The 19,800-nt window shown below is 40.6% G+C and overlaps 1 protein-coding gene across 4 annotated transcripts in view; it reads left to right on the top strand.

The window, feature by feature from the left end:
• PIEZO2 (piezo type mechanosensitive ion channel component 2) overlaps positions 1-19,800 on the top strand; it is a 465,759-nt gene that overhangs the window by 227,452 nt on the left and 218,507 nt on the right. For all 4 annotated transcript variants that reach the window (XM_075125316.1, XM_075125317.1, XM_075125315.1 and 1 more), the window contains exon 4: positions 2,951-2,993. In XM_075125316.1, coding sequence (XP_074981417.1) covers positions 2,951-2,993 — 43 coding nt within the window. The remainder of the gene's footprint in view (positions 1-2,950; positions 2,994-19,800) is intronic.

The following is a 19,800-nucleotide window of genomic DNA, read 5'->3' as shown; positions in this document are numbered from 1 at the left end:
GATTGTTCACTCAGTTTTTCTCAAGTGTCTGTGCAGTCCTTTGGATGCAAGCACAAAATGTGGCATGCAGACAAGAGTTAAAATGCAGTGACCAAGAAATCAGAATCTTCAAGTATGTCCTAGTGAGACAAATAGAAATGAAAATGGAACAATTATCTTAGAAGATAAAGATGTAGAGATTTTTTTTTTATCTCCAGTTGAATCTTATGCACCTCTCTCTTCACTGCTAGATGTTGCTGCTAGCCTAATGGTAAAATATCACAGCTTGAAAGGACCACCTCCAGGTGTTAAGTAGTCCATCCTCAGCATTCAGTCATGTCTTAATCTTTCTGCTGAGACTGCTTGTGAGGGTGGTTATGATTTTTTGTGCTGTAGACCCAAACCCACTTTAAACTGAGTGGAGATAACCAAATGTATGCAATGTTGTAGCTGTGTTAGTCCCAGGATATTAGAGAGATGGAACAGATTGTTTAGCAAAAGTAGTTAACACATTCACCTTGAATAGTCCCCTGAAATATGTGTTAACTATTTATGGTAAACAATCTGTTCCATCTCCTAGTTAGCGGTGACACTCTGAGTAAGGCATGTTTACACTACACAGCTTTTAGCCACATGGCTGTGTCACTACAGCCGTGCCACTAAAAGTTGCGCAGTGTAGCCACTGTTTCTCAGCTCTCCTGCTGACAAAAAAACATTCACCCTCAACAAGCGGAATTTGCATTTTCGGCAGGAGAGCGTTCCTGCCAACAACGTGCTGTTCACACTGGCGCTTGTCGTGGAAAAACGTTTCTTTTGGGGGGCGGGGGAGTAACGCCTCTGAAAGACAAAAGTTTTGTCATTCAATTGCCAGGGTAGACACAGCCTCAGTTTCCCAGACCTGAAGAAAAGCTTTGTGTAAGCTCTGGAAATGATCCGTCATTTCACACTAATTATCAATATGCCTCAGTTGATAAAAGCTGTCAGCCAAGAGCAAAAAGATTCTGCGTCCCATGCCCTGAGCATTTACTGCACTGTAAAAATAATTTTATTTTAATAGTTTCCAAAAATGTATGTAAACCAAGTCTGCAGTGACAGGCCGAGAAGATGAAGATCAAAAAAAGGGGATTTCCAGAAACTTTTAATGTAGAGTGTTGGTGACCAAACTCTTCACAAGTCTGTATGCTTAGCCACCTGCTCTTCCAAAATACTTTTATTATGAAATTAAATGTCAAACATTTATTGATTTCAGGAATGTACATTTTATTGGGATTTTTTTGCAAAGATGATTTTAAAAACAGGAGATTAAATATTTAGATTTGTTCAGCAGGCCCTAGTGGCCTTATTTATATTATTCTCTATTTTGGAGTGGGTGAAGGGAGCCCTATAAAACATAATGCCTTTACAAAACAATCTTTATTTTTTACTAGATTAGTTTTAATGGGTATAATTTTTAATTTAGAAAACAAAAGTGGCACTGTAGTACTTAATAGGTAACTTAAATGGGAAAATAGATCATTTTGGGAGTTAACCACTTCCTTACTGGTGTACTCTTCATAGTTTAGCAGATAAAATAGAAACCGCCTCAATGCCAACATTTATATATAAAAACATAAACTTCACTAAAGTTAGGCTCCTAAATAAGTGACCTGATTTTTCAAATGTGCTGAGCATCCAACAGCTCCCCATAAAGTTATTTGTGTGTCAGTTTTGGATAAATCCCTTTAACAGAATAGAAGGAGACCGACTGTAAAGGATATATGTATTGGGATTTTTTCACACTGACCATAAAATGTCATCATGTGCTCCACACACATTCATCAGGCAGGACTTTGATCTGCCAGTGAAAAAGATGTTCTCCATTTTTTCATAAGAGATGGATCTGAGCTACAGAATTCAGATTTGGATTAGAATCTAAAATTCTCCAAATCCAGCTCTTTGAATCTGACCATCTCTTCTTTTCCCCACTCCTCTATTCTCTATAGAGCAACATCCAACACAGCTTTTTCTTTTTGATTTTTTTCTGTTGTCCTGCACATAATTGATGGTTTCAGAGTAGCAGCCGTGTTAGTCTGTATTCGCAAAAAGAAAAGGAGTACTTGTTAGTCTCTAAGGTGCCACAAGTACTCCTTTTCTTTTTACATAATTGATGGGGAGTCATCTATGATGTTGGCAGAAGTCTGGTGTCAGAGTTTTAGTTAATTTGTGTTCCCTCTTTTGGATTATTGTCGCTGTAGCAGCAAAACAATAATATTTCTGGGTCATTCATTGACAGGAATTATTGTCTCTCTTACAGTTTCTGTAATTATATTTCCCGCAGAGCGTAAAATATTGCTCAAGTTTTGAATCTTGGCTTTGTGATTGCATCCCTTTAAATACATGGGGCTCAATCTTGCACGACTTACATGAGTAGTCCAATAGGAGTCAATGCTATGAAGTCAGCTGGACTGTTTACATGGTTAGAGATAACTCTTATGTGTAATGCTTACAGGATTGAGTCCTTGATTTATAAAGAAGATTTAGATTTTAGATGTTACTTAGTTTAAAACAAAAGACGTGGTGGGATTTCCAAAGGTTCTGTTTAACTTTCTACAAGAATCATAATGAATATTACTAGTAAAACGAAAAGGTGAAGTTTCAAGAGTGTAGTGTGTGAATATGCTGATTCAGCAATTTCAGCAGTAGTGTGAAGATCATATTGCAGTGGGTCGGCCACATTTGAATTTAAAGACAACTGTGACAGTGACCAACTGCTTTGCAATGGGGAACGGGTGATGTAAGTTGACACCTTAAAGCAGTCCATATCATTCAGTGGTAGTCTGTTCTGGCAGGTCTCCACTATGAGGTGACACCATTTAAAGATGTTTTCAGTTGGGTGGAAAAAATAAAATACAGAATCTAGCTAGAGAGAGGAAGTGGACGAATAAGAGAAACTAAAAATGTGAGGTTCTTTATTCAATGTCTTTTTTTCTAGGTTCTACATGGGAGAAAACGTTACGACAGATCGGTTTTGAAAGGTAAGCAGTGAATTTATCTCCTACGCATGTTACATCTTAAAATACAAACAAAAAAAGAGACGTGCACACACAGGTTGGCAGAGTTATTTATGTTAATTGACCTACATTATCTGGGATGTCAAAGTTAGGGGGAGTGATATGCAGAGTTACTGATATGTTCACAACTTTCGTTTTTAACTATATCTGTGATCATCATGGAGCACAAGGTTCTTTTGTAAATCTGGCTCACAATCATTTCAGCTGGGAGCAATATAATGTATTAGGGTTAAAGTAGGCTTCATAGAGTATTTGGTTTGAAGTCTTACCTCTGAATGAAGGTATCACTGCTTTCCCATATTTTTCATAAGACTTCTGAACTATGGCATATTAACTAATGTGGAAAAGGAACACGATTGGCAAAGCGCTATTTAACATCAGAGAAAATCCGGAATTCAGCATTCCTGAAGTGCAAAGGCTTCTTTCAGCCAAACATAACCATAAGGTCGTCATACCAGAAACATATGTCTCTCATGGAACTTAAACTAGGCCAGGCCTTGCTAAAGAGTAATCTGTTCTCAGGGCTGGAAATACTCAGTCCCCTGTATGCCCATCTACAAACATGAAGCAGAGTAATCTGCTTCCTGTCCATATATAGAGCTCTGATCTTCTGTCTAAACCAAATATTTCTAGACTGCACAAGAGTGTGCTAGGGCAAGGCATGGGGGCACTATGAACACGACTAGATATGTATGAGAGAAGGGGAGTGTTGTCTTTTAACATTAAGCGTAGACTGACTGGTGCTAATAACATAGATGGCCTTTTCAAAGCCAGGGTGACGTTGAGGAGAGGAAAGCCTTTCCTTTTCATGTCTCCACCTAGTATCATCTTTCTAGCTGCTCTCACTTTTATTGCCTTGTTGGTTAATTTAAACAACTTGCCTGTATTTAAGTTAATGGCTAATTCATTGAACCAGAATGAAACTATTCTGCACAAGGCATAAATTGGTGCCTTAGAGCTTTTCTATTACAATAAAATTTATCTTTAAATTTAAACCTCTCCCTTGATTAAAATCCTCAGACATTAATAACAATAAACGAAAGGCGGCTCTGTGTCATTCTTGTCTAAAAGCATTCCACTTCACTAAATCCTCCTGAGCACATAAATTGACTGAACGCTGAACCACTGTAGTATCAGCAAATGTAAGGGGTGGATCAATACTACCATTAAACAACTTACCCTCAGGACTTCAAGGACAGTGGTCCCAGAGTCATTCCCCAGATTTATTCTTAAGGCTCAGCATTAGAAGTTATTTGGAAATAGAGGCTCTGAAAGTTGTCCACACATTTGTCTACAGCTTCATTTTTCTTGAAGTTTACAAAGAGCTGATGATACCCTTACTGATCTATTTGAAAAAAAAAATTTTTGAACCCATCTTCATTGTATGAATTTAACAAAGTGTAGGCCTGTTGTATTTCTTCTGTGGTATATTTAATTATATATGATTTCAATGGTAGGCTTAATTCTGTAAAGACTGGAGGATCACAGACAGGGTGTTTGTACTATTTTTGGCAGGGGACAATTCAGGGAAAGGATTAATTTTAATTTTAATGCCTTCAGAATATTAACTATGTGCAGGGTATATGTTGAAACACTATGTTTCCGAGAAGTTAAAAGGACTGAGGGGAAGAAGTTATAATTTTGAATCTTTGCAGCGGTAAAAGTTACTTTTTGATTGGTACTGATTTGCCTTTTTAGTTTCACAGGCTATTGCTGGTTGAGATGTAAAGCTGCACTCAACCACAAAGGAGCTGCTTGAGCTTCTGACAACATATATAAATGGCATTGCTAAAGAATACCATAGGTACCAGTTGAAGTAACATGATTGAATGTTCACTGAAGAAGTAACTAAGGATTCATGGCAACATATGTATTTTAGTAATGCATTTTAATTTTCAGCCCCTTGAAGAGAAATTGTCAATTTAATGCACTGAATAAATTAAAACAAAACAAACCACCCATCACCAAATTAAAAAAAATGGGCCAAATTAATCTCTTGGATAAATCATTTATATTATTATACCTATTATGAGTTTGGTCCAACATTTTTAACCTGCCAGAAATATTGATTGCATTGTCCCATATTTTTAACAAGAGTTAAACAGGAAATGTGGGAGATGAGATGGTTTACCAATAATTTAGTAGGTAAACAATCATTCTGGCCTGCAGAAGTCTCACTTGGCCAACCAACCCTTTAAGGGAAGACAGTCTATGTAATGGTTCAATAAGGCTGTGAATTACTTTTTACACTTTTAGTGAGGATTTTATGCCTCTGAAAAATTAAGAAAAGAATTGGATATGGTGTGTTTCATTTTTCTTTCAGAGAGTTGTCATGTCTCGAAGTTTGGTGAACTCTGTCTTCAGGCCTCAGATCTCAGTATCTTAAAACCCCTTTTTTTTCCCCTAACTATATTTAAATTCAAGATTAATGGCTGCCCTTGGTTGCTTTCTAAATCCTCCTCCTGTGGGTGAACTGCTTAGAATAGAGAAATAGCTTGCTGACTGAGTTAAAAAAAAAAAAAAAAAAAAGCCTTGAGGTGCAGGGTCCTGGAAATAATTATCAAGATAGGCCACAGAATTCTCTTCCTATCTTCTTCAGACAGCTTTTTCCCATCTGTCTATACTAGACTCCAGAAAGAGACAATTCAGCACATATTATGCCAGTGGATGGATCAGAGTTTTAGAGCTTGTTTCCATTGCAGGACAGGTCTTAGAAAAATGTGCACAATTTTATTTTAGAGCTTCTCTAAAGTCAGAAACACTCAGGCTTGTTTTGATCTGAAACCCATCCAGGATTTCATTCTAGGATGGTTCATACCATGAAAAATTTAAAAACCTCTGTCCTCTCATTTTCATGTGGTCATTTGGCTTAATTCTTCAGTTTTCTATAATCACTTACAAGAACCTTAATTGGAATGCAGTACATTGGACCTTTTTTGTAGTGTGGGGATCATTCTGGTTTTAACATTACTTAAATTATAATTATAATTCCCTTTTATTATATTCTGAGGCTCTAGTTTATAATCATTCACGCTTTCAGTCAATTAACTACAAGATGATGAATTAGATTTGAAGTTCATTATTTGTGACATCTGACAGGATCTTGTCCATTTACAGGCAGACTGTTTTTACAGCATAGCGAGTCTGGAAGATATAAAACACATTGGTCCGTTACAGAAATTATGCACTTTCAGTTGTTAGAACTAACAGCATCGGGTACATCTTTTCTGTAGGGCTGTGCTGCTTTTCCCACAAGTTAAATCTAATTTTATTTCTTAAAAGGCAGTTTATTTAACATGATATTCAGTCTATGGTGCAAAACAGGGAAATACTGACTCTTTCATTGCTACAGTTTTCTTTAAAGTTTTATCACTTGCTGCTGCTGTTTTCCCAAGTCATGCCAAAGCGGGAAAATGGTAGTTTCAACTAAAGATAAAATGTATGACCAGCTTGAACCTGTCAGGGATTAGAAATACAAAGGGCACAGTAATATAGATTATTTATTTTAGATTTTACTTATAGTGCTCATTAGAAGATGCTAGTATTTAGAAAAGATTACTTTAATGATACTATCTTATCAGTAGGTCTAGTCATGGAGAAAAGGACTTGTAGAAGACATAATCAACAATCTAATAATAATAGTCATTCTGATCATTCCTATTGTAGACAAGATGCTAACATGCTCTAATTTGTTCAACAATACACAATTCTCACTGTAGAAGGTGGTCTTGTGAAGAATCTGAATATGTTCATGTATGCCAGGAAATTAGGTGTTCTCCTAGGGCAACATCTATATTTCACTGTATTACACTGATTTAATTGAATAATTTAATTGAAGCCAATGTATTTGGTCCTTGATATCACATCCACTAGCAGGAGTTGTTTCTCTGTCAGTTCCAGATGGGCACAGAAGAACAAAACAACCTCTTTCTCCCTAACTCATAAATGAGTTGAATATTTAACCCAGTTTTGTTCAACAGAATCTTCATACTTTTTTCTGGTGTTTTCACTTATTTCTGATTTTTTAAACAGTCTTCTTTATAGGACTTGTTTCATTTTATGAACATCGTCAGGTGTTCTTACAGTGAACTAGCTCATATTTTAAGTAATCTGTCAGAAAAATACTTTGGAGGTTCAATGTTTGTTTTTGTAAGCAATGTCTTGGTTTTGAAGCTTTTCATTGTTTAAAACAGCAGTATTCTCCTATGAACAGTGCTTTTCCAAAGTAGGCAAAGGGAGAAGAAGGTACTAGAGTACACTGCGTTGTAAACAATCTTTTGTTGCCTGTAGTACCCATAGCCTCAATTGTAAATAGGAAAGTGATATGAGTATGGAGAGGAGAATGGGCCTTCACTGTTTGCAAGCACATCCCTTGCAAGGTGTGGACTAAGGTGTAGAGCTGTGCAGATGCACTGACATTGGCACAGATGAGAGTTTGCTTATGCCAGAATGCAGGCAGGTTTTAAGATGTATGGGGGGAGGTCAGTCCTCAGAATCATGGCTTTAAGAGGGCTAGACCAGTACTTAAAGTTTGGGAAAGCTGTATGTAGGAAGAAGAAAGTAGGTCCCTTTCTTACTGCGACATTTCAGATTAGCTTGATTGACAGAAGGAAATGAAGACACTGAGCATACATTTCAGGAAATTAGGCCCTGATAATATACAGGGCATGTCATCATTACTTTGTGGTTACATGATGTTTACTCTGCAGTTGAGTATTTACATTGCTGTTGTATTTGTAGCCTGCAAAACAAAGAGACACCAAGAGATCTGGTTGTCTGAGCCTTTATGTAAGCACTCCTTGTGAGTCCAACATACTGCTTTTTAGCATGAGATAAATTAAAAATGCTGGAGCTTAAGTAAAGTAGCTTTATATCCAGGAAATGACTAGCGTTAAGAGCCTTTCAATTAAATGGAGTGTATCTGGATTTGACAGATTTAAATGAAGCTCTTATTGTTATTGATTGGGGTTTTTTTTTGAGACATTACAAGTAAGATAATTGCAACATACTATAGTAGCTATCACCTTTATCGAAATCTGTACAGACTACAGCATCTGTGCATTTGGAGAAATTAGATGTAAAAATGCTTAGTTTTATACCTCCATCATAATGAGGAATACGTTAAAATGTTGAATTTATCTGTTTACGTGTAATATAACCTCTTTCTATTCCTTTAGTGCTAATAACTAAAGCTTGCTATATGATGAGAAAAAACTCAAACAAACTGATATATATGCGTGTGGATAATTAGGCTGACTTTACTCCACTGCTGTTTGAGGGGTTGTATTGTTCATAATTTGTGAGTACTGTCTCAGATAACCACCAAATACTTGTGGAAATGTCCACAAAGCAGGAAAGTCTTATGAATTTTAGCAAAGCTTTGATCAAAAATTCATAGCAGAGGGTATGTTGCTCAATATTTGCTTGTTCAAAGATTTTTCAGTCCTCCAATCACAGAGGAGAAAAATACCACAAATAATGAAAATCAAATAGCTGAAACAAATAATTTCCAAAGAACCGATAGGCTGAAAGTTGTTCGGCAAAATATTTATGAATAGTTAATACATTTTAAGGTAATCATCGTTGGTTCGTAGATACTTTGCCAACACAGAAAAGGATTAATTCACAAGGACTGTTATAGATTCTTAGATTTTACAGCCAGAAGGGATTGGTATAATCATCTAGTGTGGTTACCTGTGTATCATAGCCCATAAAATCTCATCCAGTAATTACTGCATCAAACACATTACTTCTCTTTCAGCTATAGTATATTGTTTAGAAAGACATCGAGTCTTGGTTTGAAGACTCCTGGAGATGGAGAATTCACCACATCCCTACGTAAATTGTTCTAATGCTTGATTACCCTCGTGTTTAAAAAATTGCACATTGTATCTATTGTGAATTTGTCTAATTTCACCTTCCAACCACTGGATCTCACTATGCCACCTTCCAATAGATTAAAGAGCTATCTACTATTAAGAGCTGTCTACTGTCAGTTACTTTTAGGCCATGATCGAGTCACCTCTAAACCTTCTTTTGGATAAACTAAATATATTGTGCTCACGACAACCATGTACAGTGGGTCCTTTGTCCCACAGGACAGAAGGAAAGAAGTCATTATCCCTAAAAGGGCTCCATCTGCAATGGGTGGAAGGGAAAGTTTTAGGTTTGCCAACTTTCTAATCACACAAAACCGAACACTCTAGTCCTGCCCCTTCCCTGAGGCCCTTCTCCACCCCTACTCACTACATTTTCCCCTCCCTTGGTGGCTCGCTCTCCCCCACCCTCACTCACTTTCCCTGGGCTGGAGCAGGGAGTTTGGGTCCAGGAGACGGTGAGGGGTCCAGCTGGGGGGTGCGGGCTCTGGGGTGGGGCTGGGGTTGAAGGGTTTGGGTTGCACGAGGGGGCTGCAGGTTGAAGCAGGGGGTTGGGGTGCTGGAGGGAGTACGGGCTCTGGACTGGGGGTGCAGGCTCTGGGATAGGGCCAGGGATGAGAGGTTTGGGGTGCAGGAGGGGGTTCCAAGTTTGAGGGGAACTCAGGGCTGGCACAGGGGGTTGGGTCGCAGGCTTACCTCTGGTGGTTCCCGGGCAGTGGGGCTAAGGCAGGCTCCCTGCCTGTCCTGGCACCGTGCTGCATCCTGGAAATGGCCAGCAGGTCTGGCTCCTAGGTGGGGGGGCCAGGAGGTTCTGCATGCCGCTCTCGCCTACAGCCACTCCCCCCCACCCCCCCGCCGCCACTTGGGAGTGCGGAGTTGGTGCTCAGGGCAGGGGTAGCGCACGGAGCCCCATGGCTCCCCACCTAGGAGCTGGACCTGCTGGCCACTTCCGGGGCACAGCACAGTGCCAGGGCAGGTAGGGACTAACCTGCCTTAGACTTGCAGCACTGCGGACTGGACTTTTAAGGGCCTGTTGGCAGTGCTGACTGGAGCCGCCAGGGTCCCTTTTCGACTGGGCATTCCAGTCGAAAACCAGACACCTAGCAACCTTAGAAGGTTTACTTGGATGAGGCAAGAACGAACAGTAAATGACCTGACCAGGAGGTGAGGCACTGCCCTTACAGGTGACCGGAGAGGAGAGGGAGAAAGGTATTTATACCCCAGGGAGTTCCAGAGAAGTTCTCTCGCCCTCTCTCCACTTCTAGGCAGATTGCAGCAACAGCTCCAGGTGTCTCCACATGCTCACTGCAGCAGTGCAGTAAGATCAGGAGGGAGAAGGAGAATCCCCCCTCCCAGCATGCAAGTGTAGTTAGCAAGCATGTGGAAGGAGGGGAAACCCTCACCCCTCAGGCAGTATGGGGAGGTGTAGAGCCAGAGTCCCAGAGGCACTGGAGGAGGCCAGAATCACCCCAGGATCACAAGAAAAAGAACGGAAAGCAGCAGCAGTTGGAGGCAGTGACAGGACACAAAGAAGTGTAGCTGTTTTCCCCCTGGCAGAGATTTTTTTTCTTGGCTGGGGGAGGGCCAATGGACCCCTTAGTGGGTTGAGGACATAGCTGTTGAGGACATAGGGTTGAGCTCCCTCCTCTCTACGCCACCCTGTTTGGCCCACCAGTTCACTGCTGGGCCTCAGGGGTTGGACAGCTCTGAGTCGGCATGGGTGGAGGAGTGGTTTACAGGGGCAAGGGAATGGGTCAAGGAGGGACATGCTCTGGGATCAGTTGATGCCCCTTGTACACCATTTGGTGGCCTGGGAGCAGGCATTGCATGTGATTATTTTTCACCTGGGTCTGAACAATTTAGGAAAGTGTAAAGGGATCAACTTGGTGATTTGAGTTAAGAGGGATTTGGGGCAGATGTAGGATTTTTTTTCCCAGGGTGACAGTTGTTTGGTCTGAAATGTTGGAATGGAGGGTATGGCAGGTATCATGAAGGCCAGGGGGTATGTGAGGTGGATAAATTCATGTGTGACCAAGGAAGATTAATTATGCATCTGCACACGTCTTCTGGTTGGGTACCTGACTTATTCAGGGATACACCTGTCCGACTGGGGAGCAGATATATTTTTGTCCCTGTCAAGGCTGATTCCCCATTCTGGCACTTTGAGTGCAGAAGGTGGGGGCCCGCAAGTATTCTAAAAATTAATACTGGCTGCTCCAGGCTTGTATTAAACTCCCAAGGTTACGGCTTCTCTCTGACCTTGGATGGATAGATGCTGCCACCACCCAAATGCAAAAAACACCTTTGAACCCAGGAAGGCGCACTTGGGAATTCCTCCCTGTGGCATACCCTCACGCCCTTTCACCACACCCTCCGGGGAAGAGCTGAGAAAGAAAACAAAGGAAATCAGCTGTTGCCACCACCTAATTAAACAACATATGCACAAACCTCTTAGGACACAACAACCCCAATCCTGTTCTTAAAAAAGGTAAATTTTATTAAAAACAAAAAGAAAGAAAATACATCTGGAACTTAGGCTATTGCTAGATGTTAAAAGATCAAGTATAATAATTAAGCATAAAGAATGGTTTTCTTGAGGTCCAGCTTAATGGTTACAAGCAAACCAAAACAAAAGCATTTGGGGGTTAGCACAGAGAAGTCTACAAGCCATAAAGAAATAAAAGAGATAAACCTAATTGCATCTTCCTAGACATTTCCTGATCTACTTACATATCTGGGGTTTCAAATGAGTAGTTTCTAGGTATGATTTAATGATTTTTCATACCTGGCTTGAAGCTTCTTAGAGCATTGCTGCTCTGTCTCTCCTCCATGGGAGAACAACCACAGACAGACAAAAGGAGAATCTTGTTTCAATTTTAAAAAGTTTCTAGCCTTCCCATTGGCTCTTTTGGCTAGGTGCCCACTCACTTCCTTTTACCTATGCATGCAGTCAGACTTTTTAACCCTTTACAGGTAAAGCAAGTAGAGAACAGCTATCAAGAGGGATTTTATAGCTAACTGGCTGGCTGGGTGTCCATAAAAGGGAGCTACCTCCATCCCCTTCATTTATCACAGTCCCGTATTAAGGAAGGAATTAGTAAGTACCTAGGAACATGATGGATGTGTGGGAGGAGGCAGCCAAGGTAATTGCTGGTACCTCCTTGTGGCAGATGTCCAGTGCAGGTACTCATTAGAGAAGCAATATGGCATCAGAAAAAATCGACTGGAAGGAGGTTTAGAGCAGCGTTTCCCAAACTTTTTTGGCCACGGAACACTTTTTAGCCTATAACGAAACACTTATAATATTATTTTGTAGTGGTTTGGTTTTCAAATAAAAAATTGCATTATTTATGCTCAAATGTATTTTATTTTATTGAACAAAGCAAAAATACAAATTTAAAGTAACTTGAAGTAACAATTTGTAACTGGAAAGCGTGTATAAAGTAGTAGAAAAATCAAGTGCAAGAGTCAAAATTAAATTCTAGATTCTTTCACAGAACACCTATTCACATCGTGTGGAACACCAGTGTTCCGCGGAACACAGTTTGGGAAATGCTGGTTTAGAGGAAAGCATCCCTTAAGGGAGCTAGGGAAGGGCGTTCAGGGCTACTAACGTGGTACATTGGGGACCCAATCCCTCTCCTTTTAAAGCCCCTTTAACCTTCATATGAGAGAGGTGTGGTGGCATTCCAGCAACGAGGTGGCTGGGACCAGGTTGGAAAGGGGGAGAGCTGATGCCATCCTCAGACAGAGGGAAATGATTAATGATCACTAAGGCTGTGAGTTTGTCACACAGGTTATGGAAGTCACGGATTCTGTGACTTTCCGTGACTGCTGCAGAGGCTGGTGCAACGGGCCCGGAGGCCACCTAAGCAGCTCGGGCAGCCCTTGGGCCAGCAGCACCGGCCACTGCTGGAGCAGTCAGGGCCACTACACCCTTTTTCCCCAGCAGCAGGAGTTTGGGTGTGGGGGGGGGGCTCAGGGCTGAGGGTTGGGGCGCGGGAGGGGTTAAGGGCTCTGGGCAGCACTTATGTTGGGGCGCTTCCCAGAAGTGGCGACATGTTCCCAGCCAATGGGAGCTGCAGAGCCAGCACTTGAGGCAGGGGCAGCGCATGGAGCTAGGAGTTGAGGGAGGGACATGTCTTCGCTTCCAGGGAGCCACGAGGAGCCGGGTAGGGCGCCTGCCAGCCCCAACCCCTCCAGTGCCAGCAGGGGTCCCAGGCCATGGGCCGCCACCCGCTCCCCCCACCCCCAAGCACCAGTGGGGGTCCAGGGCTGCTCCCCACCATGCACTCACATCGTCCCCTGGACCATCCCACCCCCTCAGAGCACCTCTGCCTTCCCACTCTGGCCCCCTCCCCCACCAAGTTTTAGTCAGAGGTATATAGTACAAGTCATGGGTAGGTCATGGGCCGTGAACTTTTGTTTACTGCCTGTGACCTGTCTATGACTTTTACTAAAAATACCCATGACTAAAATGTAGCCTTAATGATGACCTGCACTGTACAACTTATTGCCAGGTACTCTGATATTTTAGGTGAGTAAAGCTGTGACCTAATTAAATCCCATCCATAGCCTCCTGTCTTTCTTTCCTCATGGCTGGACAATGAGCCTCTTTAAGTCTTTCACTATAAAGGAGGCAATCCAGACCTCGAATCATTCTTGTAACTCTTTTCTGAACCCTCTCCCATTTCCAGTGAATAATTCAACTCCCACTGCAACTAACAATATGGCTTCTCTCCTCCTTTTCCCTTGTTCCAATGGTTTCTCTCTCATGTGTAATGCTTTACATTAAGATTCCACAAAACTGGTTTAAGATCAGTTTAATCACGGATATTATATGTTACATAAATACCAACTGATTTAAAAAAAACACATTGTTGAAGAATAAAAGATGTGTGATTATTATGACTGGCAACTTGATGAATACACTTTTCATAATAAATTGATATTTCAGTAACACTGAGAAAAGACCTTTTGGTTTGATACCGGTTTCTTATTAAAAACATATTAGTCTGTCAATAGCTGTGTAATGTACACACATTGTGGACAAGGCTATTATTCACAAGTTAATGTTTACAAAATCAGCTATTACTAGCATATGGACATGCAACATTTTGTGTTAATTCTAAATCAAATGTGTGTTTGGAAATCATAATTAAAGCATGTCCTTCTGTCATATTTGCACCTCAGTGTTACTGCTTATTCTGTTGTTCCCAATCCTGCATTCACCTAAAAAGAACAGAATAATGTATTTGTTGACAGTACTGTAAACCAAGTGAGAAAATGTTGGCTCTGCTACGCCCCTTGGGGGAAATTCTGAGTGCTTAAGTGGGACTTAAGGGATGCTTAGGCCCTGTGCTGCCCCTTTGCATCGGGGTGAATTTAGCCCCTTGTGTGTAGAACACACTGACTTTTCGTATACAGTTGACTCTTACTGTGGAGTGGGTTTTTTTTCATGGCTGTGAGGTGAATAGGGTTCGTATGCTTTAGGAGATGGAGAGTTGGTGCGTCTGGATAGGTTTCCCCTAGAGGCATGGGGATGGTGTCTAAATAAGCTATGCTTCAATCTGTGCAACAGTTAGGCGGGTAGCGAGTTATACTGGGGACATAGTCTATGTAAAAATGCTCATGCTGCTGTTACCTTGTCCTCTCATCTCCATACATTTGTTTGTTGCATTTTATCATTGTGATGCTCCCTACCCAGGAGCCAGCTCAAATCAAAGGCACAGGCCCATTCACCTGTTAGACTAGAAGAAAGAGGGATTTATCACATTACCTGTACATGGCACATGCCTTACAATTACATTTGCCCTAAATGCTTGAAAACTAGTGAAATGCTAATGTTGTCTTCGCTCATCTGAAATTTGTTGATTTACATTCTACTTAGTTAGCCCTCGATCAAAAGGTGTGCTAGCATTAGGATGAGAATTTATTTAATATGTAAAACTGCACAAAAACTAATGAAGGATTGTTTCTGGCCATCTCTCTGTTCCTGTAAACTAATGAAAGATTGTCTGGGTGGCTGAAACCATATACATTATCTCTAAGTTGCCCATTAAATGAGATGAAAGCCTCAGAACTGTAAATAAAGAAACATGGTAATTTCAAAGCATGGGTCTTTGCGTTCAGCAATGGAAAATTCACAAACCCTGTGTGTGTTCTGAGAGCCCATACTGTGCTGAAAACTCTTGCCCGGCTGTTTTCAGCTATAAGGAGGAATCCTGGCCATGATTCTGCATCTCTGCACTGATGAATTCTGACGTGGAGAATTCTGAGCAAATGGACAGAGGTTCCACAAAGCCATTTTGAGTAACCCTGGAGACTTATGGAAACTAGCAGACATTACATCTCTGCTATCAATTTACAAACTTACAAATTCTGAGTCACCTATTACGTATTTTACCTGCTTTAACTTCTAAACAGCTCTCATTTCTTTTTCGTAGCTAATAAATCTTTAGTTTACTACAGAAAATGGCTGTCAGCATTGTTTTTGGCATGAGATCTGGAGCATCCACTGACCTGGAGTGAGTGACTGACCCTTTGGGGTTGGAAGAATCTAATGTGTGAATTTTGGTTCTTATAACCTTTCATCATAAAGTCCAGTTTGTCTGGATGGTAATGAGGGGTTGGAGAGCTGAAGGGGACTGTCCATGGCTCAGTGGTCAGACTAACATAGTAGTCCAGGAGTGCACATTTGTTACAAGCTTGGTGAAATCTAATTTAAAAATATAGCACCAGTTTGGGGTGTCTGCCCTGTTCTCTGACAGTCTGGCCTAAGACTGGCACTCTCAGCTATAAGCCATAACAGATAGCATGACAATCATTAACCAGGATTGTAAATCATTGGCTGTCGGGCTGTCTTCCAGTATCAACTTCACAAAGATATTTCAGCTTTTGCTGGAGGGGCCAGGAAGTTGAAGGTGTCTCACCATCGACCCATCGTGCTCTCTCTCTCCCTACAGCCCCTCACTTCAAGAGCTGCAGCTGCTTCTTCGTGGCTTGGCCTTCCAGCCAGGCCACTGTAGTCCTCTGCTTCTAGGATATCAGAGACTTCCAACGTGAACAGTCTCAGGTAGTCCTCTCTCTGCCATCTGGTCCATGCCACTTCCCCAGTGGCTGGTAGGGGAACCCAAGCCTGCCCGCTACTCTGGGTTCCAGCTCAGGCCCTTTCATCAGCAGCCGAAGTCTGCCCTACTCTGTCCCTTGCTGCTTACCCCTGAGCCTTTCCTATCTTTCTGGCTCTCCCCCTTCCCTGGGTTTGCCAGCCCAAACTCCCTCCTCCCAGAAACATTATTTTACTCTTTTTAGCCCCACTTCCTTCTCCCAGGGAGTGACTGCAGACTACTTCCCTGCAGCCCCATTTTGCTCTCGACTCCTGGGCTTTATACAGGCCCCCCTGTTCCTGTCCAGCTGAGCCTCATTTAATCAATCCCTGCTCCCTGGCTCCTCCTCCGGGTGCAACCTGGGGAGTTATTTGGCCTACGTCGCTACCTTGACCCCTTCAAGTCATGTGTGGGGTGGAATCCCCATCATGGCTTCTCTGACTTTCCTTCTTCCCTAACACAACCATTCATGGCCAGCCATAATTTGGCCAAGAGTGTAATTTACTTTTACATTAGCCACAAGATTCCAAATGTGATTTATGGGGGTCAGAAAGTCAAGCTAGCTTAGAAAACATTTCTCACCCCAAAAGGCATGTCCTTTACTTATTTGCATCATGAACACTAGATGACTCAACTCTTTCTTTAGTTTTTCTGTTAATTTTATCAGTTGATCCTTGAGTATGACACAGGTTGATTTATGGGGGCTCCCTGAGATTCCTTGTCATATTATTGTCTAATCGGTGACTTCTATGTTTCTCTTTAGGAACTTATGAATATTAATGAATGTGAATTTGTTCTACAGTAGTTACAATTACGCGTATTATTTGGGTATTTCAGCTGCTGAATGTAATGCATATGTATAGCATGAGCTGAAAAGAAATTGAGCGTATTCTCCTTCCTCCCTTCAGAGTTTGAGAATGAAATCAGTAAAGTTTTGTTTCTTATAATTTACTGCTTATGATAAAATTGTTTCCCAGATTCCATTCCAGTCCATTCATTGTATTGTCTGGCTGTTATCTAGTTAGTAGATTCAGGATTTAAAGTAGAAAACCACATCACAAGAACGTGTTTATATCATTTAAACTAAATAACTCTAGATGTCCTATTTCCTAGGAGTAGACAGTAATTAAGGAACAAGGTACAAGTGGGGACGTAGCTACCTTGTTGGGTGCGTTTACTTCAGGGTGTTGTATAGCACAGAGCACAGATATGAGCCCTTTCTTTTCTGAGTGGTGTGATTGCTTTAATTTAATTTCCAAACCTGCCCTTGTCTTATAATTTCATTATAGCCATGTCTGTAGAACTCATGTGGTTTAAAGTGCTTCTGTTGATTTTGTTTATAGGGCAGAAAATAGAAGGAGAAATATGGTTTTTTTTAATCTGGTTCAATATGTACTACATGCTTAAAATCTTTTATTTTAAATAAACTTTTCTTTACTTCTTTTGCATTAAATTAAACTTCTATCTAGATGTTTGAATAATGGAGAAAATCCAGATTAAAAATAAATTTATAATAAATAAAGTGGTGGGTGAAATTCTGTGGCCTGCGTTGTGCAGGAGGTCAGACTAGATTATCATACTTGTCCCTTCTGACCTAAATATCTATGAATCTATGAAAACAAAAACAAAAAGAGTGTTTAAAGAGATCTGACTGAGTTATGTTTACTTTTGATATTTTAGGTCATCTAGAGTCTGTTGGTCAGCATTAAATACTGAATGAGTCAAAATTTTACATTAGTTTGATTCTGGACTTCAGTAGAATGACTCTAGTTTTACACCAGTGTGCATGAAAGCAGATTGACCCCCAGCGTTCAGACAGACATGATACTCTGGCTAAAATGAGGTTAGCCTACCTGGTAATAAACAAAATCCTATGTTTAATATGGTATAATAGAGCATAATTCTGCACCATTTCTTTCTCCTTCATCTTTAGATGGAAAAAAAATTAGGGGCTCTAACTAGCCAGAATAAACTGAAATATGGTCTCCACTGATAACTGCTTTTACTGCTGCAGTATCTGATTAAACATTTGCATTCCATGGGGTGCTGAAGGGTCTTGTGATATTGGTAATGGAGCTTGTTTAGTTGTTGTGAAATGACTCTCTCCTGGAGAAGAGAAAGGAAGGAGACAAAAACAACCATAGGCCAAACCGGACAGTCTCTATGCAAAAGAATAAATGGACACAAATCAGACATCAAGAATTGTAACATTCAAAAACCAGTAGGTGAGCACTTCAGTCTCCCTAGACACTCAATAACAGACTTAAAAGTGGCAATTCTTCAACAAAAAAACCTTCAAAAACTGACTTCAACGAGAAACTACAGAACTGGAATTAATTTGGAAACTGGACACCATCAAATTAGGCCTGCATAAAGATGGGAGTGGCTGGGTCACTACAAAAAGTAATTTTCCCTCTTTTGATACTCATATCTTCTTGTCAACTGTTGGGAATGGGCAACGTCCACCTTGATTGAACTGGCCTCATTAGCACTACAAAAAGTAGCTTCCCCTTTGTTGATATTCACCCCTTCTTGTCAACTGTTGAGAATAGGCCACTTCCACCTTGATTGAATTAGCCTCGTTAGCCAATTGACCCCCTCGTCCCCCAACTGGGTAAGGCAACTCCCATCTTTTCATGTGCTGTAATATATATACTGCTTACTGTATTTTTCACTCCATGCATCTTATGAAGTGGGTTTTAGCCCACGAAAGCTTATGCCCAAATAAATTTGTTAGTCTCTAAGATGCCACAAGGACTCCTCATTGTTTTTGCTGATACAGACTAACACAGCTGCCACCCTGAAGGAGACAGTTGATCCGCATTGATTAGGCAATATAGGGAGTACTGCCACTGCCTGTGGTAGATCTGTTATGAATGTAAAGAGGACTTCATTCTCTAGGGGCTACAACTCTGATGCCTGGCATGAGTAGTAAATTCACTTACAGCATCAAAATAGAATAAAAATATGTTCCATTTCTTCAGTGATGTAGATGTGACAACCACCATGCCTTCTCATACGTATTTTTGTTCTTTTTTCTTTATATATTTGAGCTAGTTTGCATCTGAACTTACATTTTTCTTGACGAATTCTATGCTTTTTCACTTTCGCAGGAGAAAAAAAACCCTTTATATTTCTTCCATGATTATTTACTCTGTTAACTTTAAGAAGAATAGAACACCTTTTCTTTTTTTACAGTATCTTAGTTTTAAAATTTCTATAACTCTGACATTTTACTCTACATTTTGAAATGTAGAACAATTTACAATGACATGATATTTTTTAAAGGATTATTTCCCTTTTAGTGGAAAAGTTTACCACATGACTAACACACTTAACTCGGAAAGGATATTAGTAGGTTACTGGCTTTTCTTAAACACTCCCTTCTACGAGAGCCATGATTTCACCTATGAAATATTTTTTCTGAAAGATGTAATCCTTCATTGAAACATCTTGACTTGCTTCTAATCTATATCTGAAAAAATTGCTCAGAATCCCCAGTTTCCATTTAAGCAAGAGTCTTAATGCTCATGTAATTAGTCTCTAGTTAAAGTAATTACAAAGATCATAGATATCCTCCAGGATACATAACTGCAATATGTCAATAAACTTGCTTCCCTTGTGTTGATTTCAGTTACATTGGTACCTTCTTTTTATACAGCACTGAAAGCATCAACACGAACTTCCTAGGGAGCTGATTCTGCAATCCTTAATCATGTGAGTAGTTCTGCTGACTTTAAGAATTGGACTCATATGAGTAAATGTTGCAGGATCATCAACCCCTGGATT

The sequence above is a fragment of the Caretta caretta genome, chromosome 2 (genome assembly GCF_965140235.1).
Source record: "Caretta caretta isolate rCarCar2 chromosome 2, rCarCar1.hap1, whole genome shotgun sequence".
In the NCBI taxonomy this organism is placed as follows: domain Eukaryota; kingdom Metazoa; phylum Chordata; order Testudines; family Cheloniidae; genus Caretta; species Caretta caretta.
This window is presented reverse-complemented; position numbering and strand designations above follow the sequence as displayed.